General features: G+C 40.8%; 1 protein-coding gene across 1 annotated transcript in view; it reads right to left on the bottom strand.

Annotated features, from left to right (window-relative positions):
* MARCHF6 (membrane associated ring-CH-type finger 6) overlaps window positions 1-20,958 on the bottom strand; it is a 45,068-nt gene that overhangs the window by 20,695 nt on the left and 3,415 nt on the right. Inside the window, exons 2-13 of the mRNA XM_082234275.1 lie at window positions 12,077-12,173; window positions 10,990-11,063; window positions 10,233-10,376; window positions 8,731-8,803; window positions 7,452-7,620; window positions 5,658-5,850; window positions 4,843-4,904; window positions 3,526-3,558; window positions 3,031-3,082; window positions 2,277-2,335; window positions 1,080-1,160; window positions 86-154 (exon numbers count right to left, since the gene is read on the bottom strand). Of these exons, the coding sequence (XP_082090401.1) occupies window positions 86-154; window positions 1,080-1,160; window positions 2,277-2,335; window positions 3,031-3,082; window positions 3,526-3,558; window positions 4,843-4,904; window positions 5,658-5,850; window positions 7,452-7,620; window positions 8,731-8,803; window positions 10,233-10,376; window positions 10,990-11,063; window positions 12,077-12,173 (1,106 nt within the window). The remainder of the gene's footprint in view (window positions 1-85; window positions 155-1,079; window positions 1,161-2,276; window positions 2,336-3,030; window positions 3,083-3,525; window positions 3,559-4,842; window positions 4,905-5,657; window positions 5,851-7,451; window positions 7,621-8,730; window positions 8,804-10,232; window positions 10,377-10,989; window positions 11,064-12,076; window positions 12,174-20,958) is intronic.

The raw sequence follows: 20,958 nt of genomic DNA, 5'->3' as shown, positions 1-20,958 counted from the left end.
GGGAAAGACAGGTTTTTTTATTTGGACCAACTACTGAATATTGATTTGTTTTATTAAATAGACGTGCTTTTTAAGGCTAGAATACCTTGACAACTATATAGCACACTCCAAGCAAGCGACGTGATCTCTGAAATTTTACAAGTGCTGCCAAGCCCTGTATAAATATGGTCAAGGAAAGTGAAATACTGATTTGTGAAGCAGAGGGCAGAAGAAGTTCATAGGAATGAGTACTGAGCAACTAGAAGCCTGGAAATAGGAAACTGGTTGAAGGTGAAAGTATTCGCTTAAATATAGATTTAAGCAATGTTTAAAAACCGTAAGATATTCCTCACAAACACATATGGTCACTGTGGACCCAACACTTGGTACCCCTTAACTACAGTTGGGAGATCTGAAATGGACCACAGGAACGCACACTTCCTTTGCCCAGACCTTCCTCTCTCTGCAGCAAATGTCCCGCTCTTAATTCTTACATCAACCCCAACATTGTTAATGATAAAAGCTTTCAAGAGTTCCTTCTTAACTAAAACTTGGAATCAGGTTTTGAAGTGAGTACGAAAGCCTTCTTAAGAAGGAACCCTGGTAAGCTTGACAGTGGTTAACATTGCTACTGATGTAAGAAATCAGGGCAAGAGTAGAAGGAATTGGTGCCTCAACAGGAATGAGGTTGCTCCAATCCTACAGCATGATCCTAATATCTTACTTGCAATTATGAGTTTCCCAATGGTGCGCCCACACTGCTCCCATAAAGAGATAAAGACCATAAAATCATTGTTTCTTAGGCAAAGGTCGTGATTCACCTACCCAGCTCCATCAGCAGAGGCCCTGAATGAGGACTTCCACTTATGCAATGGGGCTTTCTTCCCTCTCCTCCCCACGTACCTGAGACTGTCTCTGGGGGTTAGGGGAACCCAAAGAATAGCACACGTGGGATTGCACCATCTAGCAAGATGAAATGCTTGTGGAGACAAAAAATGTTCATTATAGTGCAACACTGAATTCCACCCTGTGTACTTAACAATGACCATCCATAGATCAAACACTGAAAACATGTGCCGTCAGTACTTATGAAAGGATACATGACAAACTATTAGTGATACTGCCAGCAGTACATAGCCAACTATTGTCGTGATTAGGCCTTCAAAGTGAGATGCTTGAACCTAAAGAAAACAAAAACATGTTTAGACTGTGAACTCCTTGGAGTAAAAATCTGTCATTTTTGCTTTCAAAGGTTTGTAAAGCACCAAGTACAGTGGTGCCTCGCAAGACGAAATTAATTCGTTCCGCGAGTTTTTTCATCTAGCGAATTTTTCGTCTTGCGAAGCACGGTGTCGGAAAAGTTTTGGAAAAGCTTCAAAAATCGCCAAAAACCTCAAAAAAGGCTACCACACCGCGTTCTATGAGTTGCTCCTCGAAGTCAAGTCGCAACTGTATTAACGGTGTTAAGAAAAAGGAAACAAACTTGCAAAAAACGCAAGACGTTTTCGTCTTGCGAAGCAAGCCCATAGGGAAATTTGTCTTGCGAAGCAGCTCAAAAACCGCAAAACCCTTTCGTCTAGCGCGTTTTTCGTCTTGCGAGGCATTCGTCTTGCGGGGCACCACTGTACATTGATAGGGTAGAATAAAATATTTCAATACCACTTATGACTACCAAAATGTGTTGATATTTTCAAGTTATCATTATTTTATACTTCCAACCTCATCATCCCCAGCCAGCTACCATGGATCAATCAAAAATTTTAACTGTTATCTATAAAGGAGTCACATATTACCAACATAACAAGATCACTGTTAATGGGGAGCAGGAAATATTACTGTGAACGAGATAGAATCAGAAGTCTCAAAAATAAAGCTTGGTTTAAAATACAGGTTCACACATGAAGAAGGATTTAATATTCCATATACAGTTCCACAAATTTTGGCCTGGTTTACTGGCTAAGCCATACTTTGTGGTTTCCACCAATTCTTCCTCTTTCCCAAGTCCTATAGTATATGCAGAGAACTTGAGTAAGGGAGGCTTTGGGTTGGACTTTTGCAAAAGGTGGAAGCACCTTGCTGTGGCTGCCTTCTCATTGGGAAGGAAATAAACTATTCCTTTCAACAAGGGGTGATTTCTATCCCTTCCTGCTGAGCTTTTCTGGGCAATGACAGCAGCAGCAGCAAAACCCTGCTGCTGCTTTCTGCAAAAGTCATGTTGTGGGACAAACTGTGTAGTTTGTCTCCCGCATGTCGAGTTTTAAATAAATGCTTAATAAACAAATAAATGATATACTTACATATTCTTCAAAGCCTAGCCCAACAATAGAGAAGTGACCAATATGATAGGGACAAAACGCTAGAAGGGAGAAGGAAGAAAAAAACCTAATGGAGTTTACTCTTTTCAACAATTCTCTAATGTGTGGCTTAAAATAATTTTTAATGAGCTAGCAAAAGGATAGAAATCTTTATGTGTTATCCGTTCAGCCAGCTACACAAAAGCTACACAAAAAGTTTTCCATCATAATACCCCTAGGGCCCACAAGACGGCTGAAATTACTGAGGTCCCCACCAGTCACAAAATGATGGCAGACTGACATAATCAGCAGGCCATTACTGAAATCATCTTCTAACGTTATCTAATCCATCTATAAAACACTACAAAAGTACTCCATGCTTCACTTGTGCAGCTAAGGGATAGGGGAGGGAACAGAAATAAACCTCTGGTAAATAAAAATTTTTAAAATCTAAGATGCTAGGGCTGTGATGTCAAATTGATACCATTGTGTACTGTCATTTACACAGACTTACACATGTTTAAACCAAAGAAATTTGAAATATTTCAAGTGCTTTTTTAATGCTTTTCACAGGCAACCAAACTTTTAGTTTGATTACTGGAAACATTGCACATTGGGAAACGCATGCAAAGAAAATCAGAATTTCGTCTCTTGAGAATATTACAGAACTGCTGCTTAAAACTAATCCAACTCTACTCTAATTTGGGCCCATATGCACAGCAATTATCCTGAAAGAACTGTAAATGCAGTCACTTACCAAAGACAAGTATGAACAGTGTGTTTAATGACACCACCCAGAATACATGTTCCTAAGAGAGAAAGAGGGGAACACTTCAGAAATGGCAATATCAAAGTATTTGAGAAGTAACTTTAATTTCTTATCTTGTGTTCTCATCAATCACCCCATTTTGCCACTAATTTGTAGGTAATGAAATGTTAAAGATTTTCTCAAATAAAAATTAATAAAAAATTTTGGCCCATGTGTATTAGTTTTCCTCCTAACAGGACAAAGGATATTGCAGGTTCAAATTTTCACAGAGACACAATATAAAGCACATTTTTTTTTCAAAAGTGCCTAGCATAATCACACAGGAATAAAGGTGCTATTACTTCTTCTGATTCAGTAATAAAATGAACTGAAAGTATCTGATATAGTAAGAAAATAAACCGAAAATTATAGATCAAGAAGACAAACAGATGATGTGAGACACAATCCAACTACAGAGTTTTAGTGCAATAAAGCTTCACTTACTAAAAAAACTAGGGATCCATCAAGTCCAAGCATCTAGAAGTAAGAGATGATTTTGCTGTCAGTAACCAGAATAATCTACATTCACGTAAGATTCAGCAGTCTCTGAAGCGTCAAGGACCTGTTATCCCCCGTCATTTTTTACAATACGTGGGAGAGGTTGCAGAGAACCACAAAGTCCCCTAGGCTCTCTTTCACTTTTTCACATTTTTGGAAAGAGGATTTAGTGAAGAGCAGGTTGGCATGGTGTGTTTAGCCCTGCCCTTATGCCATTCCTCACTACATGGCTTTCTAGCCAGTTCATCCAACTGGGACAATTAGGCAGCAGCTTTTCAAACTTGACAATGTCAGGCTGGATCTGCTGCCAGGCAATACTGTGGCAAAGAACAGATAAGAAGAATGAGTCAAACTCATATAAGAATAAGCTTTAAGATCCACCAGTCAGATGTTATATGAACCTGCACACACCTGCCAAACAGCTGGTGCTTAGGGGATTCCCTAAATATATAACTAGCTTAAAACTGTGGACCAAGTTCAAAGAATTTAGCACATATAGGAAATGTGTTACTTTTATGTTCTCTGCAGTGCAACAGAATAAAATGTTAAGTGGTAGGTATAACAGCTCACACAAATGTGTGTGTGTGTGTGTGTGTGTGTGTGTGTGTGTGTGTGAAAGCTCACATGAGTTTCTGGATGTCCGACAGAAATCATTCATGACTGCCGGCTTTGAAATCTCTCTCACAATAACCTTGACAATATTTTTTCTATATTCTCCAAGGACTGCCATGTGCCTTAAGAAACTGTATTAAGCAGTGATACACAGGAACTAGGAACACAGTTGCCTAGTTACGCAAGAAAAATGAATTTTACTCTGACAAAGCATGCCATGCCACCTCTGAAACCTCTTTTTCTTTTTCTTTTGTAACTTCAAGAGGTAACTGGGATCAGAGAAGCAGCATGGGGGAAGGGGGACACTCAATTTTGTCATTGTTCACCACTTCCCAATTCCCAATTTGTCTTCACAAGCAGCTTTTTCACACTATATATTTCTCCTCTCAAACATACCCATTTCAATCACATCCACCCCACAGAACGCTTTCCTTGTTAAAAAGGAGCCATCATCCTATCATTCAACAACCATGGTTTCCTGCTAGGAGGAAAGGCCAGGGTAGTGGATGCTGGTTCAGATATATCTATCCGAGGTCAAAGTACGGAAAAGCATCCTAAACTGGTACCAAGATGATGGACATTATTAAAGCCATACCATGTCTGAATGACTCAAAGCAAACAGCATTTCCAAAATATATAGTCCTTACTCACTCTCTCCCATGTAAGCTCTTCTGCTGCTCGATCCCATTCCAAAGCATTCCAGTTCATATCATCTAAATAGATAATTAAATTTTAAAATAGCTAGAAGTAAAGCTCAACCAGGGTAGTAACACTGAATAACTGGACAGGCCTCTTACGGCCAATTTAAGGTGCACAAGTGTTCTAACAATAAAATAAAATATGTTCTGCATGTTCAGATAAAATGGTTGCCAAGTTTGTTGCTTGTACAGTGGTGCCCCGCAAGACGAATGCCTCGCAAGATGGAAAACTCGCTAGACGAAAGAGTTTTCCGTTTTGGAGGTGCTTCACAAAATGAATTTCCTATGGGCTTGCTTCGCAAGATGACAATGTCTTGCGAGTTCCTGCTGGTTTTTGTCCCCCCCCCCTTTTCTAAGCCCCTAAGCCGCTTATCAGCTGATCCGATCAGCAGATAAGCCGCTAAAAGCCGCTAAAAGCGCCAATCCACTAATCCTTCAATGGGCTTGCTTCGCAAGACAAAAAAACCGCTAGACGAAGAGAATCACAGAACGGATTCTTTTCGTCTTGCGAGGCACCACTGTAGTAGGTTAAGTGTAACCAACCGCCCTGAAAACCTAATGCATTGTTCCCACAATTCACCAAATTACAATGGATTGGTTTTTTAAGGTTCACATAAGAAAACATAAGGCCAAGTTTGCGTTTTACTGATGTGTGGCAGGTTTTACAAATTTCCAGGAAGCAAGTCATGAAATCAAATAGCCAAAACACAACCCTATTATCCTGGAACAGGGTACAAATATGGTCGTTAAAAAAAGTAAGTAATATACCTTGCCCTCCATTGTTGGCATCTGCAGCATCTTCTACTACAACATCTTCTTCATCTTCATTGTCTTCCTCTTCTTCATCTGGTTGTTCTTCCTGGATTTCTGGATTTTCACCTACAACTGCATTCTCAGCTGGCTGGTCTGCAGGCTGGTCAGGTGCAGCATTTTCAGCACCACCATTTCCAACACCCTGAACCTGGCACAGAAAAAAATAATTACACAACTTAAAGAGTTCTGCTATACTATGATGAGTTCCTCCATCATTAGAAATGTCAGGCAACACACTTGAGTGTTAAGAAAATCCATTTAAATTGTTTTTATCATAGATTTGCAAAAATAATAATAATAGAAGGTGAGAATGATACAACTCTTCAGAATTTAAAGAAATGTTTTAATAAAGCATGTAAGCGTCAGCTTCGTGTGCATGAAAATTGTTAGATAAAACAAAGATGGTTGAGTGTGTGGCAGGTCTCTACTGCCATGGAGTGAAAACTAATGTCCATTAAAAATTATGATTTCCTTCTTGTCCAACTTTATCCTATCTAGAAAGATGGCTACAAGGAATCTAGTAAAGACTGTAAAGACTGCCTTGCCCCAGAGCAAGATGCTTATTAAAATAGCAACACATTGTGGTATCTTCTGCTTGTCAGAAACATCTGCAGCTTGGTCTCCCTGATATACACAAATACATACCAGTATGAGACATTAGCTACAGCAAATAAAGTCAATTTCTCAGGATGTACCTGAGTGACTTCCCTGGGGAACAGTATCTTAAACTGAGAGGTGAAGAGGAGCAACTGGAATAAATCTATTCCCAAAAATTCAGAGGATGCCAGTCTTTTCAATCTGATCAAGACTGGGCAGGTACAGTCTCAAATAGAAAAATTATTCTGGGTGTTTAAAGAAAGATGGTGCAGGCTGAAGGAGAGGGACCCCATTTCACTGTGATAATTGAGAAGAACCATGTTTTAGATTAGCTTCCAGATGCTACTTTAGATGTTGATCTCAGATTTTGAGGCTATAACAAGGAGTTTAACGTGTTCCCTTTTTGCTCTCATATCATTACTGTGAAAACAGGACAGGAAATAGAACCTGTAACATATGCACATTTAGAAGTAAAACCATGGAGACTACACTACACAACTTTCTACAGACACCTCTGTAATATCAGCCTCCTACGCTAGGATCTTTCTTGTAGAAATAAGGCACATGATCTCCTGTTGCAAGCATCCCGCTAAATATTTCTGGTACTACAGCTGCTATGTCCGTTTCACAAACAGTGTTGCACAGCTTAATGATCTATCTGAATGCAGCCATTCAAAGACTCTTAAGATATCTGATAAAGGTACAGAACAAAACACTATACAGTGGTACCTCGGGTTACAAACGCTTCGGGTTACAAACTCCACTAACCTGGAAGTAGTTGCCTCGGGTTGTGAACTTTGCCCCAGGATGAGAACGGAAATCGTGCGGTGGTGGCACAGTGGGAGGACCCATTAGCGAAAGTGCACCTCAGGTTAAGAATGGTTTTGGGTTAAGAATGGACCTCTGGAACAAATTAAGTTCGTAACCCGAGGTACCACTGCAGTAGGAAAGTTGCTGGTACTAAGTACAATCCACAAGTCAATGAAGCTTCTGCCAGAAGAATGCATTATGCAACAGGATATGTGTATTTATCTACCTAGTGTTAGACAATTCTATATTGGGGGGGGGGGGAGAGAGTAGAGAACAAGCTAATGTGCAATAGAGAGGAATTCAAGCTGAAAGTTGCAACCAAAAAACTGAAGGACATATTACCTCATTCTGTTGCCCAACACCATTGATGGCTTGCTGCTGATTTTGTTCCAGCCACTGTGGTGCTCCTCCGTGGACAATTTGTTCACGTAACCATACAAGGCTGATAAATGCACAGAGTGTGCACGTCACCACAAAACAACCTTGCAAACAGTCTGCCAGTAAATTCTCTCTATTGAAGAGACAACCAACACATTCTTTACACCCATTACCACAACTGTTACGTTCCAAATGCAAAATCATTGTCGACTCACTCTGCAATCAGTCACCCACGCTTAGGTAAGACCTCCTTAACGGTACCAAATTTACCTGATTTTGAACAAAAGAACAAGTCAAGATCTCCAGTAGAAGATCTCGCTGTGGAAGCCTTTAGATATTTCAATTTAAATCTATTCAATCATCATGTTGATCTCAAGTTGCTTGCTATCTGCACAAAATTATTAATTAAAAGTTTCTCCAGCATCTTCATTCACCTGACGATACTAATCTGATCCTTTATTTTGTTGATGAAGCATTTAAAATAAGGCAGTGTAAGACATTTACTTTCTTTTACTTTATTATTTATTACCTCCTGGAGGTTTTGAGCTGGTGAGATGTTGTAGGAATTAACACTGGAGATCATTACAGGCCATAGATCGCTTCCCTGTATATTTTGCATTAAGCTCAATTATTTAATACACTGATAAATAAATACATCTCATTTTATTTCTAAATTATAAATTTCTGCATGAATTTTCTATTCCATTCCAATATACTATTTATTTTTAATTAAAAGGTTGCCTTTCTGCTACAGGCTCTCAAACAATTAAAATAAACAATACTTTTAAAATGTACATAATAATGTAGTGTGTTTTACAAGTATAAGCTGAATAACTGCTGTACTGGCCAGGCAGAGAAGCAGACAGTCTCATCTTAAGACAAGTTAGGCTGGGATCCTACATGTGAACACTTACATTTTCACAAAACAAAAGTGGTATCTTTTCACACAGATAGATTAAAGCAGAGGCTATATACAAAAACATATTTTATTCATATTAAAACTGGAAAATATTTCTCTATTACTGAATAACCCAGAAGCATTATTCCCAGGCTAGTTATTAAATTCTGTTCACTTAGAGTATATTAAAACACACAGACTGGACCATAAAGAGGAATAAATAATAATAATGCTACATTCTTTAATTTTCTACCCTATCTCCTATCTCTTTCATTGTAAGAGAAAAACAGCAAGCTGTTTAGAACACAATGTGTAGAAATATCTGTAGTATTAGCTGATACTTACGTTGACAGCATATCTAATGGCAGTGTCAGTAGTGAGCTCACAGAGCCAGTAAACAAGCACTTGTAGATACGGCCTAAAGGAGTAAAAATTGACAAAAAATGCAATTTCCACTAATTAAACCTGGGTTTTTGGGGGGAGTTAGGAGCATCCTAAAGTTCATTTTAACAGGCTAACAATGCTTCAGTAACAAGCCTAGTAAGATGAGGGAATTCAAACCAGGTTTGGGGTGGAGAGGAGTGTGTTCTTGCAGACCAATCCCTCATCCCTTAAGTCTGGAAAAAAGTTCCATTTGCTTCAGACCTTGATTTCAAATAGCACGTTAAGATAATTTTTAGGGGAAAGGCATCAAAAGCTCCAAACTTCCTTGTCTCAGGTTCTTAAGCAGTGAATATTTTAGAATCTGTGAGCATTTGCATCTATGTGTGACTTCAAAGGAACAGAATCATATTCGATCCAATTACCCAAACTATTCTCAACTATAACAGAGTTGTTGCAAATGTTTCTTGTATAACATGGGAACATATGCAAATACCACACCTGGAGTACTGTGTCCAGTTCTGGGCAACACATTTTAAGAAGGATATTGACAAGCTGGAACGTGGTCGGGGGGGTGTGACCAAGATGATAAAGGATCTGGAAACCAAGGCTTATGAGGAACAGTTGAGAGAGTTGGGTATGTCTGAGAACAGATATGATACCCATCTAAACATATCTAAAGGGCTGTCACATGGAAAATGGAGCAAGCTTGTTTTTTCCTACTCTGGAGGGAAGGACTTGAACCAATGGATTCAAGTTAGAAGAAAGGCGATTCTGATATAAACGTCAGGGAAAACCTTCTGAGAGTAAGAGCTGTTCAACACTGGAAAGCTTGGGCGGCCATCTGTCATGTATGGCTTAGTTGAGATTCCTGCATCACAAGGGGTTGATGACCATTGGGGTCCCTTCCAACTCTATGATTCTAAGAGATGCAGGCAAACAGACCACAGTAGAAGAAACTGTTAAAGCTGTGAGGATTAAAAGGCACATGAAAGCCAGAGAATAACCTTCACCATCTTTTCGCCAATTAAAATCTAAGACTGCGGTCTATAAGAATTTTAACACAGGCAAGAGGAAATCCAGCTCTTGCCATTCTGCCAGCATCTATAATACCAACATGGCTAAACTAAAAGAAAAGGAAACTTACTGTGAACTCCTACACAAAGTGCCTCAGAAGGCAGCTTAAAAGGTCCAGGTGTAGCATTGTTCTCTGTGCAAGCACTAGTGATGTTTGTGTTTTCCAATCACCTTTGAAGAATTATGCACACAGCATTCATAGCTGCTTTTTCTGAAATTCAGTGATTAAGAACCGGATATGATGAAAGTTGGAGCTTCTAATACTTTCCCCCTTAACTAGCTTACTGTTAACCATGGTTCTGAGAGCCCCCTGACAATAAAACGTTTCCCCTCCCTCTTGTACGGCTCTGCCATATGCATATTATACGTCCACAAAATGAGATACTTACATGCTGTAAGAGGTACAACTCCTAACCATGCAAAGGCCACAAGTGTATAGTGAAACCAGTATCGTATTGCTGTGCCAATACTTGTAACCAGTCCAGCACATATGTCTTGGATTGGAAGCCGAGAAGGCATATCTGGGGAATAAACTAAGAAAAGAAAGAACAGAAAGGATTGCAATTTTACTTCTGCCACTCTGAATTGTTTTTATGAGAAACATCATAGCATAGTATTCCTGCAAAATTTCCCATGACACTGAACTGAAAATACTACATGGTCATCTATCATTATAGTTTTAAAGCCAACCTTTTTAAGTGAAGGATAAAAACTTCTTAAAGCAAAATAATGACAGAGACCAATTTAGATAAAGCCAGTCTGCAATGTGCCTTGCTTATGAAAGTGTTGCTGTGTCAGGTGGCACATCCATAAACTCCAAAATGCTCACTAGCAGTATGGGTGTTATTTTAAAATGAAAACAATGTGGTATCATATGGGATGCTATTTACATGAAGGATTTTCTAGGGCTGTTGTCGGATTTCAACCAAGCCAGTCAAATCATTGTTTCAGAAGGGGTTACAATGACTTGGCCGTATCTCAGATACACAGCTTAGAGACAGTGCAGTGCCTACAATATTTAGTTTACTGGAGACAAGCACACTGCTGGTGAACCTGCAAATTCACATGAAGACTCTCTGTAGCCTAAAACCACCATAAAGAAAAGTCTTTGTTTAAACACATCACAAACTCTCACCATATACTTACTTGGTGTGAAAGCAAATCTATGTTTACATAATTCACAGTATTCTTTTCTGCTGTGTTTGAGCCACTGAACTAAGCTGCAATTAAAAAGAAACATGAGTAGAGTGTATCTACAGTTTAAAATCTACAAGTTATTTTTTGAGTGTCAGAAATTAAGAAAATGCAGCAAAATAATCAGTAAAATATAAAGAAAAACGTTAATAATTCAAATTCAGAGGGATAGAAAAACAGAGATAATGCCTTTCTTTAAATACTCTTGTTTTGTTGATAGTGAACATGTTTGAAGAGCATAGGCATACAGTTCAAGAGCACTGCTCTCCAGAAACCGCAAATACGGCTACTTGGCTACAGTTATGAAAGGCATTCTTAAATGCCAACTAGAGCAGAAAGGTAGCATGTAAGTTTTCAAATAAAAAAAGACTAACGCAAAGGGCAAAGGACCATGTGCTACACGTGCAAGGCTTTCTTCAGCAACCCCTTTCTAGAAGCAGGCTTCTGCTCCACATTTCTCTGTTCTCAAATGTGAAGGGACCCTCTATAGAGGCTTCTTATATTATTTAAGGGACTATGACATCAAGGGAGAAACTGACATATCTCCTTGGATTGCATACAAAGTAAATTTACAGGGCAGAAGCTCACACCACATTACATGTCTTCTACTATTGCAGTTGGCCCTTCACCTTCCTCTTCTCATCCCTGTAGCACCTTGAAAGCCCCCCTAAATCTGCACCAGAGGGTCAATGACAAAAAGGAGCAAGCATTTAAAACACTAAACACTATTAATACATAGATCTAACCCTTCTAATAAAAAACAATATACCCTTAATATCCAGAAATTCTATAAAGGGGTTTCAGATACTTCTTGTATTATCCCATTAATTACACAGGGATTAAAAATAATATATACAGTTTTTCTTCTCCACACCTCGATAATTCCTTAACATGTAAACCTATGCTTATGGGTTTGTGGTCCACCAATTGGGAACCATAGAGCATTATTTATCTGTCAGATTCCCAAAATGTTCATAACGGTTACATGCCGTAAGCATATATGAATAGGCATTGACATATTTTGGAGGAAAAAACTTACCATTCTTGATGAATGAATTTAATACTGCCAGTGCATACACATGGATGATAGAGAGGTTTCTCAGGAGTTCCTTCAGATCGACATACCCTGCATATGTCTGTTAAACACAAATAGAATTAATACAGAATAAAACTAATAGAAATGCTTTCCATTATAATGAGATACTTCTTTAAGTTTCCTGGTGTATCAAATTTTCCTAAATAGTAAAAAAAAAAAGGGCCAAAGGAAGATCAATAAGTGTCAGCTTTTATCCCTTGAATCTGACATTGGTGCACTACTGTTATTTTAAGATAACAAAAATAGGTGAAATACTATATTTAAAGCAAGAGCATTAAAAATACTTTTTGGCAGATGTTCTTAAACAAGCAATTTTGCAAGTGTGTTCTTCAAATGCAGGATGTTTTAACAAACCACAAAGGAAGTAACAATAGCAAGTTCTACTCCTGGCTCTTATATTGACCAGTCCAATGTTGAAGCCTAGAAGCTTCATTGGGCATTCTCCTATAATCTGAAAAACACTGCAGCAATTCACATTGCATGGGGCTTCAGTCAAGAACATAGGAATCTGCCTTCTACTGAGTCAGACCACTGGTCCACCTTGTTTAGCATTCTATGCTGACTAGCAGCTGCTCGCTAGCATTTCCAGCAGGGCTCATTCCCAGCCCTACCTGAAAATGCCAGGGACTGAACCTAGAATCTTTCGCATGTAAAGAAAGTGTTCTATTATTCAGCCATGGCCCTGATTAATCTAACACTAACACAGGAAGAATATTAAAATACTCCCAAATACAGCAGTCTCCTCAATGTTGGCAAAGACTGGTATAGATCCAAGTTTCCCTAATAACAGGGTTTAATTCGTAACAGGCATCAATGGAATACAGCCCCAATATCCATTTTCAAGGCTGCATTCATATGTAATGCTAACTTAAGCCATGGTTTAGCATTAGGGTAGACAAACCAAAGTGAGCCTTGAGTTTACACGCTCCCCACAAAATGTCAAAGGCCGTAAACTTCAGTTTCACAATAGCTGCAGTTTAGCATTATATTCCGTGTGCTGCTCTGGTGCCGCTTCGCCGGAGCAGCTTCGTCACGCTTGCCACGTGACCCGGAAGTGTCTGCGGACAGCGCTGCTCCCGGCCTCTAGAGTGAGATGAGCGCACAACCCTAGAGTCTGTCAAGACTGGCCTGTACGGGCAGGGGTACCTTTACCTTTAGCATTATATTCAAACCTTAAATGCAATCTTAGCTACCATTTGTTGAAACAAGCCAGCTTCACAAACAATGCTTTGAAGTTGGCTTGTTTCAGAAAACCATAATTAAGATTAACCAAACTTTGTCCAGATTCAGGTGTCACAATTTGTAGCTAACCTAAAACAGAAATGAAATCTCCTTAGCTCATCCTCATAGGTGACAAGAAAACCTATAATTATTTAAGTGTTTTCAATTCTTGACCATGCATTGGATGCTGAACAGCACTTTGTGTAACGTAGCAGAACCGTAGGAAAACGTGTCCTTTATATGAAAGCTCTATGATAGCCTAACAGCTGTGACAAAAATGAAATAATGTGCATGGAAAAGATCTACATGAGAGTGGCAGGGGATAGACATCACTATCCCTGGCTTACCTGGCAAGAAATTGAAAAAATAGAAGCAAAGGTTCAGAACTTGATATTGTTGTGAACTACCAAATGCATGCACTAACAGAAAGGTTGATCTATTTGCTGGCATCACATCATGTGGCAGCTCTCCAGGAAAGCCAGTACACTCTCAGTTCCACACAACACTCTCATACATACTATAACTCTGAAAGGGCACTTTACCCATGTATCTTTCCTATTCACGTTCTGAAAATATATGTGGGGAGAAAGCCAAAGGGACTATAATCCACCCTGGAAAAGCTATGTAAAGTAAACCAAGGGAATTTACATTACCAAGAAAAGAAAAAGGGAAAGACAGAAAGGCTGGATTAAATCTAGTTGCCTGTAGGCATTCATGTATTTTCCTAAACAGTGACACAAGTGAAAAGGTTAGTCTAACCAGTTTAACTTGTTCATTAATTCAGAATTTAATAGAGCGTTTATACAATCCAGGCCAGTACGCATTGTATAAGACTCATACTTAAAAAAAAAAAAAAGGCAGCTACTCATTTGCAGCAGCCATGTCTGCTTTGTTGTATGGCAAAGCATGAAAACAGTTGCACTCTTTTCTTTCCAGTGTTATTGTGACCACTTGGATTTTCAGTACTGTACCAGGCTAGACTAGGGTTGGAGTGTTGCTATTGTCTATAACAGGGGTCTGCAACCTTTAAGACAAAAAGAGCCACTTGGACCCGTTTCCGAAGAAAAAACAACAACTGGGAGCCGCAAAACCATTGTGACATTTAAAACAAATATATCTCCGGAGCCACGATCTGACAGCGGGCGGGAAGGTGACGTCGGGACGGTGCATGACTAACGCACGCACCGCCCCCATGCGACGTCACAGCCAGTACAGCGCCCGCCACAGTGGGGAGTGTCGGGGCGCACAATGTGCCTCCTCCCCTCGCTAGTATCTGCCCCGGAGCCACAGCAAAGATGTAAAAGAGCCACATGCGGCTCCGGAGCCGCGGGTTGTAGACCCCTGGTCTATAAGAATACAGTGGTGCCCCGCAAGACGAATGCCTCGCAAGACGGAAAACCCACTAGACAAAAGGGTTTTCCGTTTTTGAGCTGCTTCGCAAGACGATTTTCCCTATGGGCTTACTTGTCTTGCGAGTGTTCCGATTTTTTTCTGCCCCCCCTTTTTCCTAAGCCACTAAGCCGCTAATAGCCTTTTAGCCGCTAATCTGCTAAGCCTTTAATAGACTCTAAGCCTTTAATAGCTGCTAAACCGCTAATAGCGCTAAGCCGCTAATAGGGTTGCTTCGCAAGATGAAAAAACCGCTAGACGAAGAGACTAGAGATTAATTTCGTCTTGTGAGGCACCACTGTACCATATCCTTGATCAGGAAGCCTCTTGACATCATCATCATTTATTATTATATTTATACCCCACCCATCTAGGGTCTGCACCTGGTATTGGGCCAGAGAGACAGGTCAGGGGTGCTGCTGGGCTACTAACCACTCTGTTGCCCAATGGTATCCCTGATCCAGCTTGCCAAGGTAGTCTCTGGGGTATTGTTGGAGGACCCTAAAACAATAATCCTGGGTGACTTCAATAGTCACACAGAGGCTGTTGTCGGGCCAACTTCAGACAACATGGCCTCCATGACAACTATGGGTCTCTCTCAGATGGCCATTGGTTCAACACAACCCTCTGGAGCACTCAAAGACCCGCTGTGACCAACTGACAACACACTTTGAGGATAAAGTCACTTGTCTTTGGAGTGATCTTCACTCTGCACCTGTTGCAGCTCCAAATGAAGTACCCAGTGTCAGTATTGAGAATGTTTTGTGGGATCAGTTTCACCTTAGGCAATCAGCTGATGTGGACATGGTGGCGGCAGCCATGAATCTAACCATGTGCCCCATCAAATCCTGTTCCTCCTGGCTTATTAAGCTGCACTGAAAAAGGCACTGATGTGACCACTCCTAAAGAAACCGCCTCTGGACCTATGGATTGGAACAACTATCAACCAGTTGCTAATGTCCCATTTTAGGGGAATATGGTGGAGAGGGATGTGGTGGAAGCATTCTTGGAGGACCCAGATTATTTAGATCCATTTCAATCTGGGTACAGGTCTGGCCACGGAATTGAGTCAGCCTTGGTCACTCTGATGGATGACATTTGCAGAGGGAGGACAGGGGAGCGCAACTTTACTCCTGTTTCTTGATCCCCTCATTGGCTTTTGATACCACTGACCATGGTATCCTCCTGGAACAGCTTCAGGGATTGGGAATTGGGGGCAATGTATTATAGTGGATCCAATCCTAGCTTCAAGGGAGTCCAGAGAGTAGCCTGGGGCAAGTGCCTTTCGGCCTCCTGGAGGCTACTATCTCCAGTGATATTTAAAATCTACATGAAGCTGCAGGGAGCAGATGTTAGAAGTTTCACCGTGAGGCGCCATCAGTATGCTAATGACACTCGGCTCTGTTTCTCCATAAAATCTTACTCAGGAGAAGCCATTGCCTGGATGCAGTGGTGAAATGGATGAGAGAAAATAAGCTGAGCTTGAATCCTGGCAAGACAGAAGCACTGTGAGTAGCTCCTACAACCGAGAAACCGATCAATTGCCTACTCTGGATTCAGTATGATTTCCGACAGAAGTTAGAAACGTAACACCTATGCACTGGCTGTTGATATGCTACCAGGACAAGTTCAAGGTGTATGAGGTATACAAAGCCCTTAATAACTTGGGACCAGATTACCTACAAGGTTTCCTTACCCCACACATGCCGACTTTTTGTCCCCTTACAAGGAAAAATGGGTTTAGGAGTACTGATAAGCGTGGGATGCATGGAGTGCAGGGGAGGGGTTGTACTTCGGGGGGGGGCACACTTCATTCTCCTTCTGCGGTAGTTTGCCCATCTTGTACTCAGCTCTCACCTGTGGCTCCTAGAGGCTGTCAGCATGAGACAGCAGCTACACCCCCAGGATATGGCTTTGACTGTCTCAAACCCTCAGTGAGTTAGGGACTTCCCCTGCATACAAAGACAGGCTACAGCAGATTGAGCGCATGAGACCAATAGCGGGTCCAACAGTCAAGAAGGCAGTTACAGAGGGAAACGAGGGGCAGATGGGGCTCATCAACCAGGGAAAATAGCTCATTTAGGAGAAGGAAAACTGGTCCTAAACCTCTGCTGCCTTACAGCTATACTCATTTGTGAGAAAGGCTTCAGGAGTAAACCCTGGGGGAAATCCATACCTGCTGCCTTGCAGGATATTCTTGGGAGAAGAAAAGGCTAAAGAGTCAACCATAGAATCATAGAATCATAGAGTTGGAAGAGACCACAAGGGCCATCGAGTCCAACCCCCTGCCAAGCAAATCCTACATAAATCTGGAGTAGATAGTTGGACCTCCTTCCTTCCATGAAACTACTGTGTAAGGTCATAGGGAGATTTGGAGCGCAGTGTTAACAGTATGCTGATGTCACCCAACTTTGTTTCTCCTCTCTATCTGTTGCTAATGAGAGCTAATAAAATGAAAATGAATCTAGATAAGATATTCTTGTAGTGTTTGATTCGCCTCCCAAGTAGCTGATGGCCAGTCTGAGGGAAGCTGTTCCCCCATATCAGTCTGCCTGTAATTTGAAATCTAATGGGGAGGCCTTGCTGATGGCTCCAACTTCAAAGGAAGTTTGGTGCTCCATCACCTGTGAAGGATCACCTCAGTAATAGCACCCTGGTTCTTGGGTACACTCCTCCTGGAGGTTCTGCTGGCACCAGTTTATTATTTATTTATGTCATTAAATGTATACACTGCTTGAGTGTAAAAGAAAACAACCTCAAAGCATTTTACAAAAAAAGATAAAACAGTAACAATAAAGCAGTGTTGTTTATCTTCAGGCAACTGTAGAAAACCTGCCTCTTCCACCATGCTTTTTAATGTTGAGGGATTCCAAAATCACAGAAAATTCCCAGACTGAAATGGATCTCGAAAATTAGTATTGTACAAAAATGCCTGGTACAGTCACCAACCACTTAAGCATCTTGCCAAAAAAGGTAAGATTTGCAGCTGGTCATATTTGGCACTATCTTCAGGTTAATGGAGTGTTTCTTTAGGTGTGATCTTGCAAATACCTCCTTCAAGGAAGCTTGGACAATTCCCTTGTGAAACAAGGCCTTAGTCATCTCCCAAATCCAAGAGGCCATTCCTCCCTTAGCTGCTGTGTTGTAAGCCAGAAAGAGCAAGGGTTGCATAAACAGGTAGTCGGCCACACTCCAAGCACCTTGCCTACACCCCCCAGCTGCAATTCAGCCAAAGAAACAAAATTACATAGTACCCCAGATACATTCTGAGACTGATTTTCAAGCCAGATCCTGGTACACAATCCTGCTTTGTAGGAGGCATTCAAACCACAGTAACCAGGTTTGGACATCAAAGCAACAGCAGTTTAATCAAGCTTGGCATGTGAGGGAGCACATGAACACACAACATGTTCCCTCTCTAAGACCTACCTTCTGAATTATCTAAAGCTATATTAAAATATTGTCTAAGAATTAAAATACATTCACCTAAAGGCTTCCAATGTTTGGGAGAAGGGAGAGAATATGTCCATTTGGTAGTGAAAACATTAACAGTAGCTATAAAACATTTACAAATGTCCTACGTGGAATCCAAAACAAGAAAAATCAGTCTCTGTCATCTGTTAGAATATACTGGACTGTGAATCTAAGAGAAGCAGCGAGTATAACAGTCACCACTCTCTTTTCCAGAAGTAACAAATTGTTCTTTGAAACAAGGTTTGTGGTATCTTACAGGTTTCTTGGAGCATGAAAATCTCACAGTGCTCTCTGATAAAGGTCCACATTACTCTCCAGTACAGGAGTGGGAAACCAGAAGACCTAATACAGTTCCCCAGGCAAATTTTTCTGAACCCTAACACCTCACCAATTTTGGCAGCACTAGGGAACATGAAAAAAATGAAGTAGGCAGAAAGGTTTAAACACAGCACCCTAATGAGGAAGAGAATCTCAACCTCATGGTCACCAGACATGGGATAATAAGCCACTTTTTGACTGATCTGTACTGAAGAAGAGAGTTGTGTGTCCCAAGTATGTGAATGTATGAGACAGGATTTGTGAAAAAGTGGGTGGTATATAACCCCTCCAGAGAGATAAACAAACGTGAAGGTGGGCAAAAACAATTAACTACCCCAGCTCTAATACATCCTTTAACACTGTGGTGGGAGGGGTTAACTGAATGTTTTTAAAATTAAAATTTAATACAGTTTAAATGAAGAAATCATTAAATGGGGAAAATGTTAATTTTATGGCTCTGGGTTAACATACAGGTTAAAATAGTTATTTAACTATTATTGCTCAAATACACAAGAACAATTCTAACCTAGTAATCCTAGTCAGAAAATACAACTGAATATACATTTAAACATTTTTGAAAGGGGCATGAAGTGAAGCAATTGTAGCTAACATATGCTAAGAATGGACTAACATGCCTGAGTTTACTAAGCCAAGATATACGCGGGCCTTTCCCTCACGCACATAGCTGCTTTGCTTGAGTTGCAGTTAAACCAATAAATGTCTCAATTAACCATACAGTCCTATTCCATCTGAACTGAGAAAGTATGGTAACCAGCTCTGAAACAAGCCAGGATGTAAAAACAAAAAATGGTTTAATATCCTGGCTTATTCCAAACCTGGTAGCAGCTGGTTGAAATGTGTCCAAAATAGCTTCCGGAGGCGGCGCGAAACGAGTAATGGCGGTCCTCTTTGCGCAGCAAAGAGGGGCTCCGCAGAAAAGGGTTGTTCGCTACGGCGAAGCGACGACCCATTAAGTTAAACCACGAGCAGAGTGAGCTCGTGGCCGTGGGATCCGGCGGGCACCGAGAGCGACCCCCAAAACGAAGAAGGGACCCCGTAAGGGGCTCCGGAAGCGCGGAGGGGAAGCGGTGCTGTGGATTCATCGCTCTTTCTGCGGGAGTGAAGCCGCGCGGCTGTTACCGATGAGCGCCGACCTTTCTTCCTTCACATTGGATCACAAATTAACTACTCGTGAGTAGGATTTATTTGAGATTGGATTACAAATTCGTGAATTCGGCTGAAAGCGGGAGACGAGAAAAAGGAAGTCCGTCTCCCGGAGGTGCTTAATGATCAAAGGCAAAGGAACTGACAAGCTGGAAGCAGTACAAAAGGGTTTTTAAATGAGAGACAGCATACGTCTGGAGAAGTTGGAAACTGAAGGGAAAGGCAAGTTATCTTTATTTTTCTGTTATCGTGTCTACTCTGTTCGGGGTTTCTCCTCCGTTAGACTTCTAAAAACTTTAAAGACTTGAAAACCCCTAGTCCCGGACTTGCAGCGGGCAAAAGGTTGTGTTGCGGATACACTTACAAAGCTGAAACAGATACTTAGAGGCATTACCGGTGGATACAATTAAGTAACTGTATTTTGCACCTTTTAAGAAACTATTGTGGCAAAATTGAGAGGGCTCTGCCAGAGGGAAAAGATCTTCTCTAAAGACACTGGTTAATTTATCTAATTGTAGGAACTTTAATGGCGACTGAAACTTTGTTTCTTCTTTCATGAACTGAACAACACTCCCCCTAGTGGAGTTTGGGACTTACAATTTCCTGAGAACTGACTTTGTTTTGTCTCTCTGTGGTCTGGTTACTCACTCTGAGGCCTGTCTTTCCCATGGAACTTTTGACAGCTTGACCTTGAATCCAAAGACAGGTGTGGAATGAGTGTGGAATGAGTGGTAAACCAAAAACAAGAGCTGCGTCGAAAGCAGGGAAAGGCAAATTGGTACAAACAACTTTGGTTTCCCAGGCTCGTAGATCTTCAGTCCCTGCGGTTCTACAGGCTGTACCATTACCAACAACCCCAGCTGAAGAATCCGAACAATTAACAAGTGAAGATATGGCAGCTGGGGGATCTAACATTCTCCTAGAGGAAATGTTACAACAATTTGCAATTTTGAACAAAAAAGTGGATGACCAAACTGCAAAAATTGACTTAGCTACATCCTCAATTACCAAACTTTCTGAACAGGTGGCTAAGCATTCACAAGATATTGGAAACCTAAAGGACGTTGTATCCGAAAATCGAAAACTGGCCGAGGCTGCGAATGAAAAAGTAGAAGCAGTAACTAAAGAAGTGGAGGAATTGAAAGGAGAGGTAAGGCCGCTCCATAAACATATTACTGACCAGCAGGCCTATCTGTCTTTGGTGGAACTGCGAAACAGGGAAAATAATTTGAGATTACGCTCTATAAGATGGAAAATTA

Source organism: Podarcis vaucheri, assembly GCF_965113315.1.
Source record: "Podarcis vaucheri genome assembly, chromosome: 8".
Classification (NCBI taxonomy): Eukaryota; Metazoa; Chordata; class Lepidosauria; order Squamata; family Lacertidae; genus Podarcis; species Podarcis vaucheri.
This window is presented reverse-complemented; position numbering and strand designations above follow the sequence as displayed.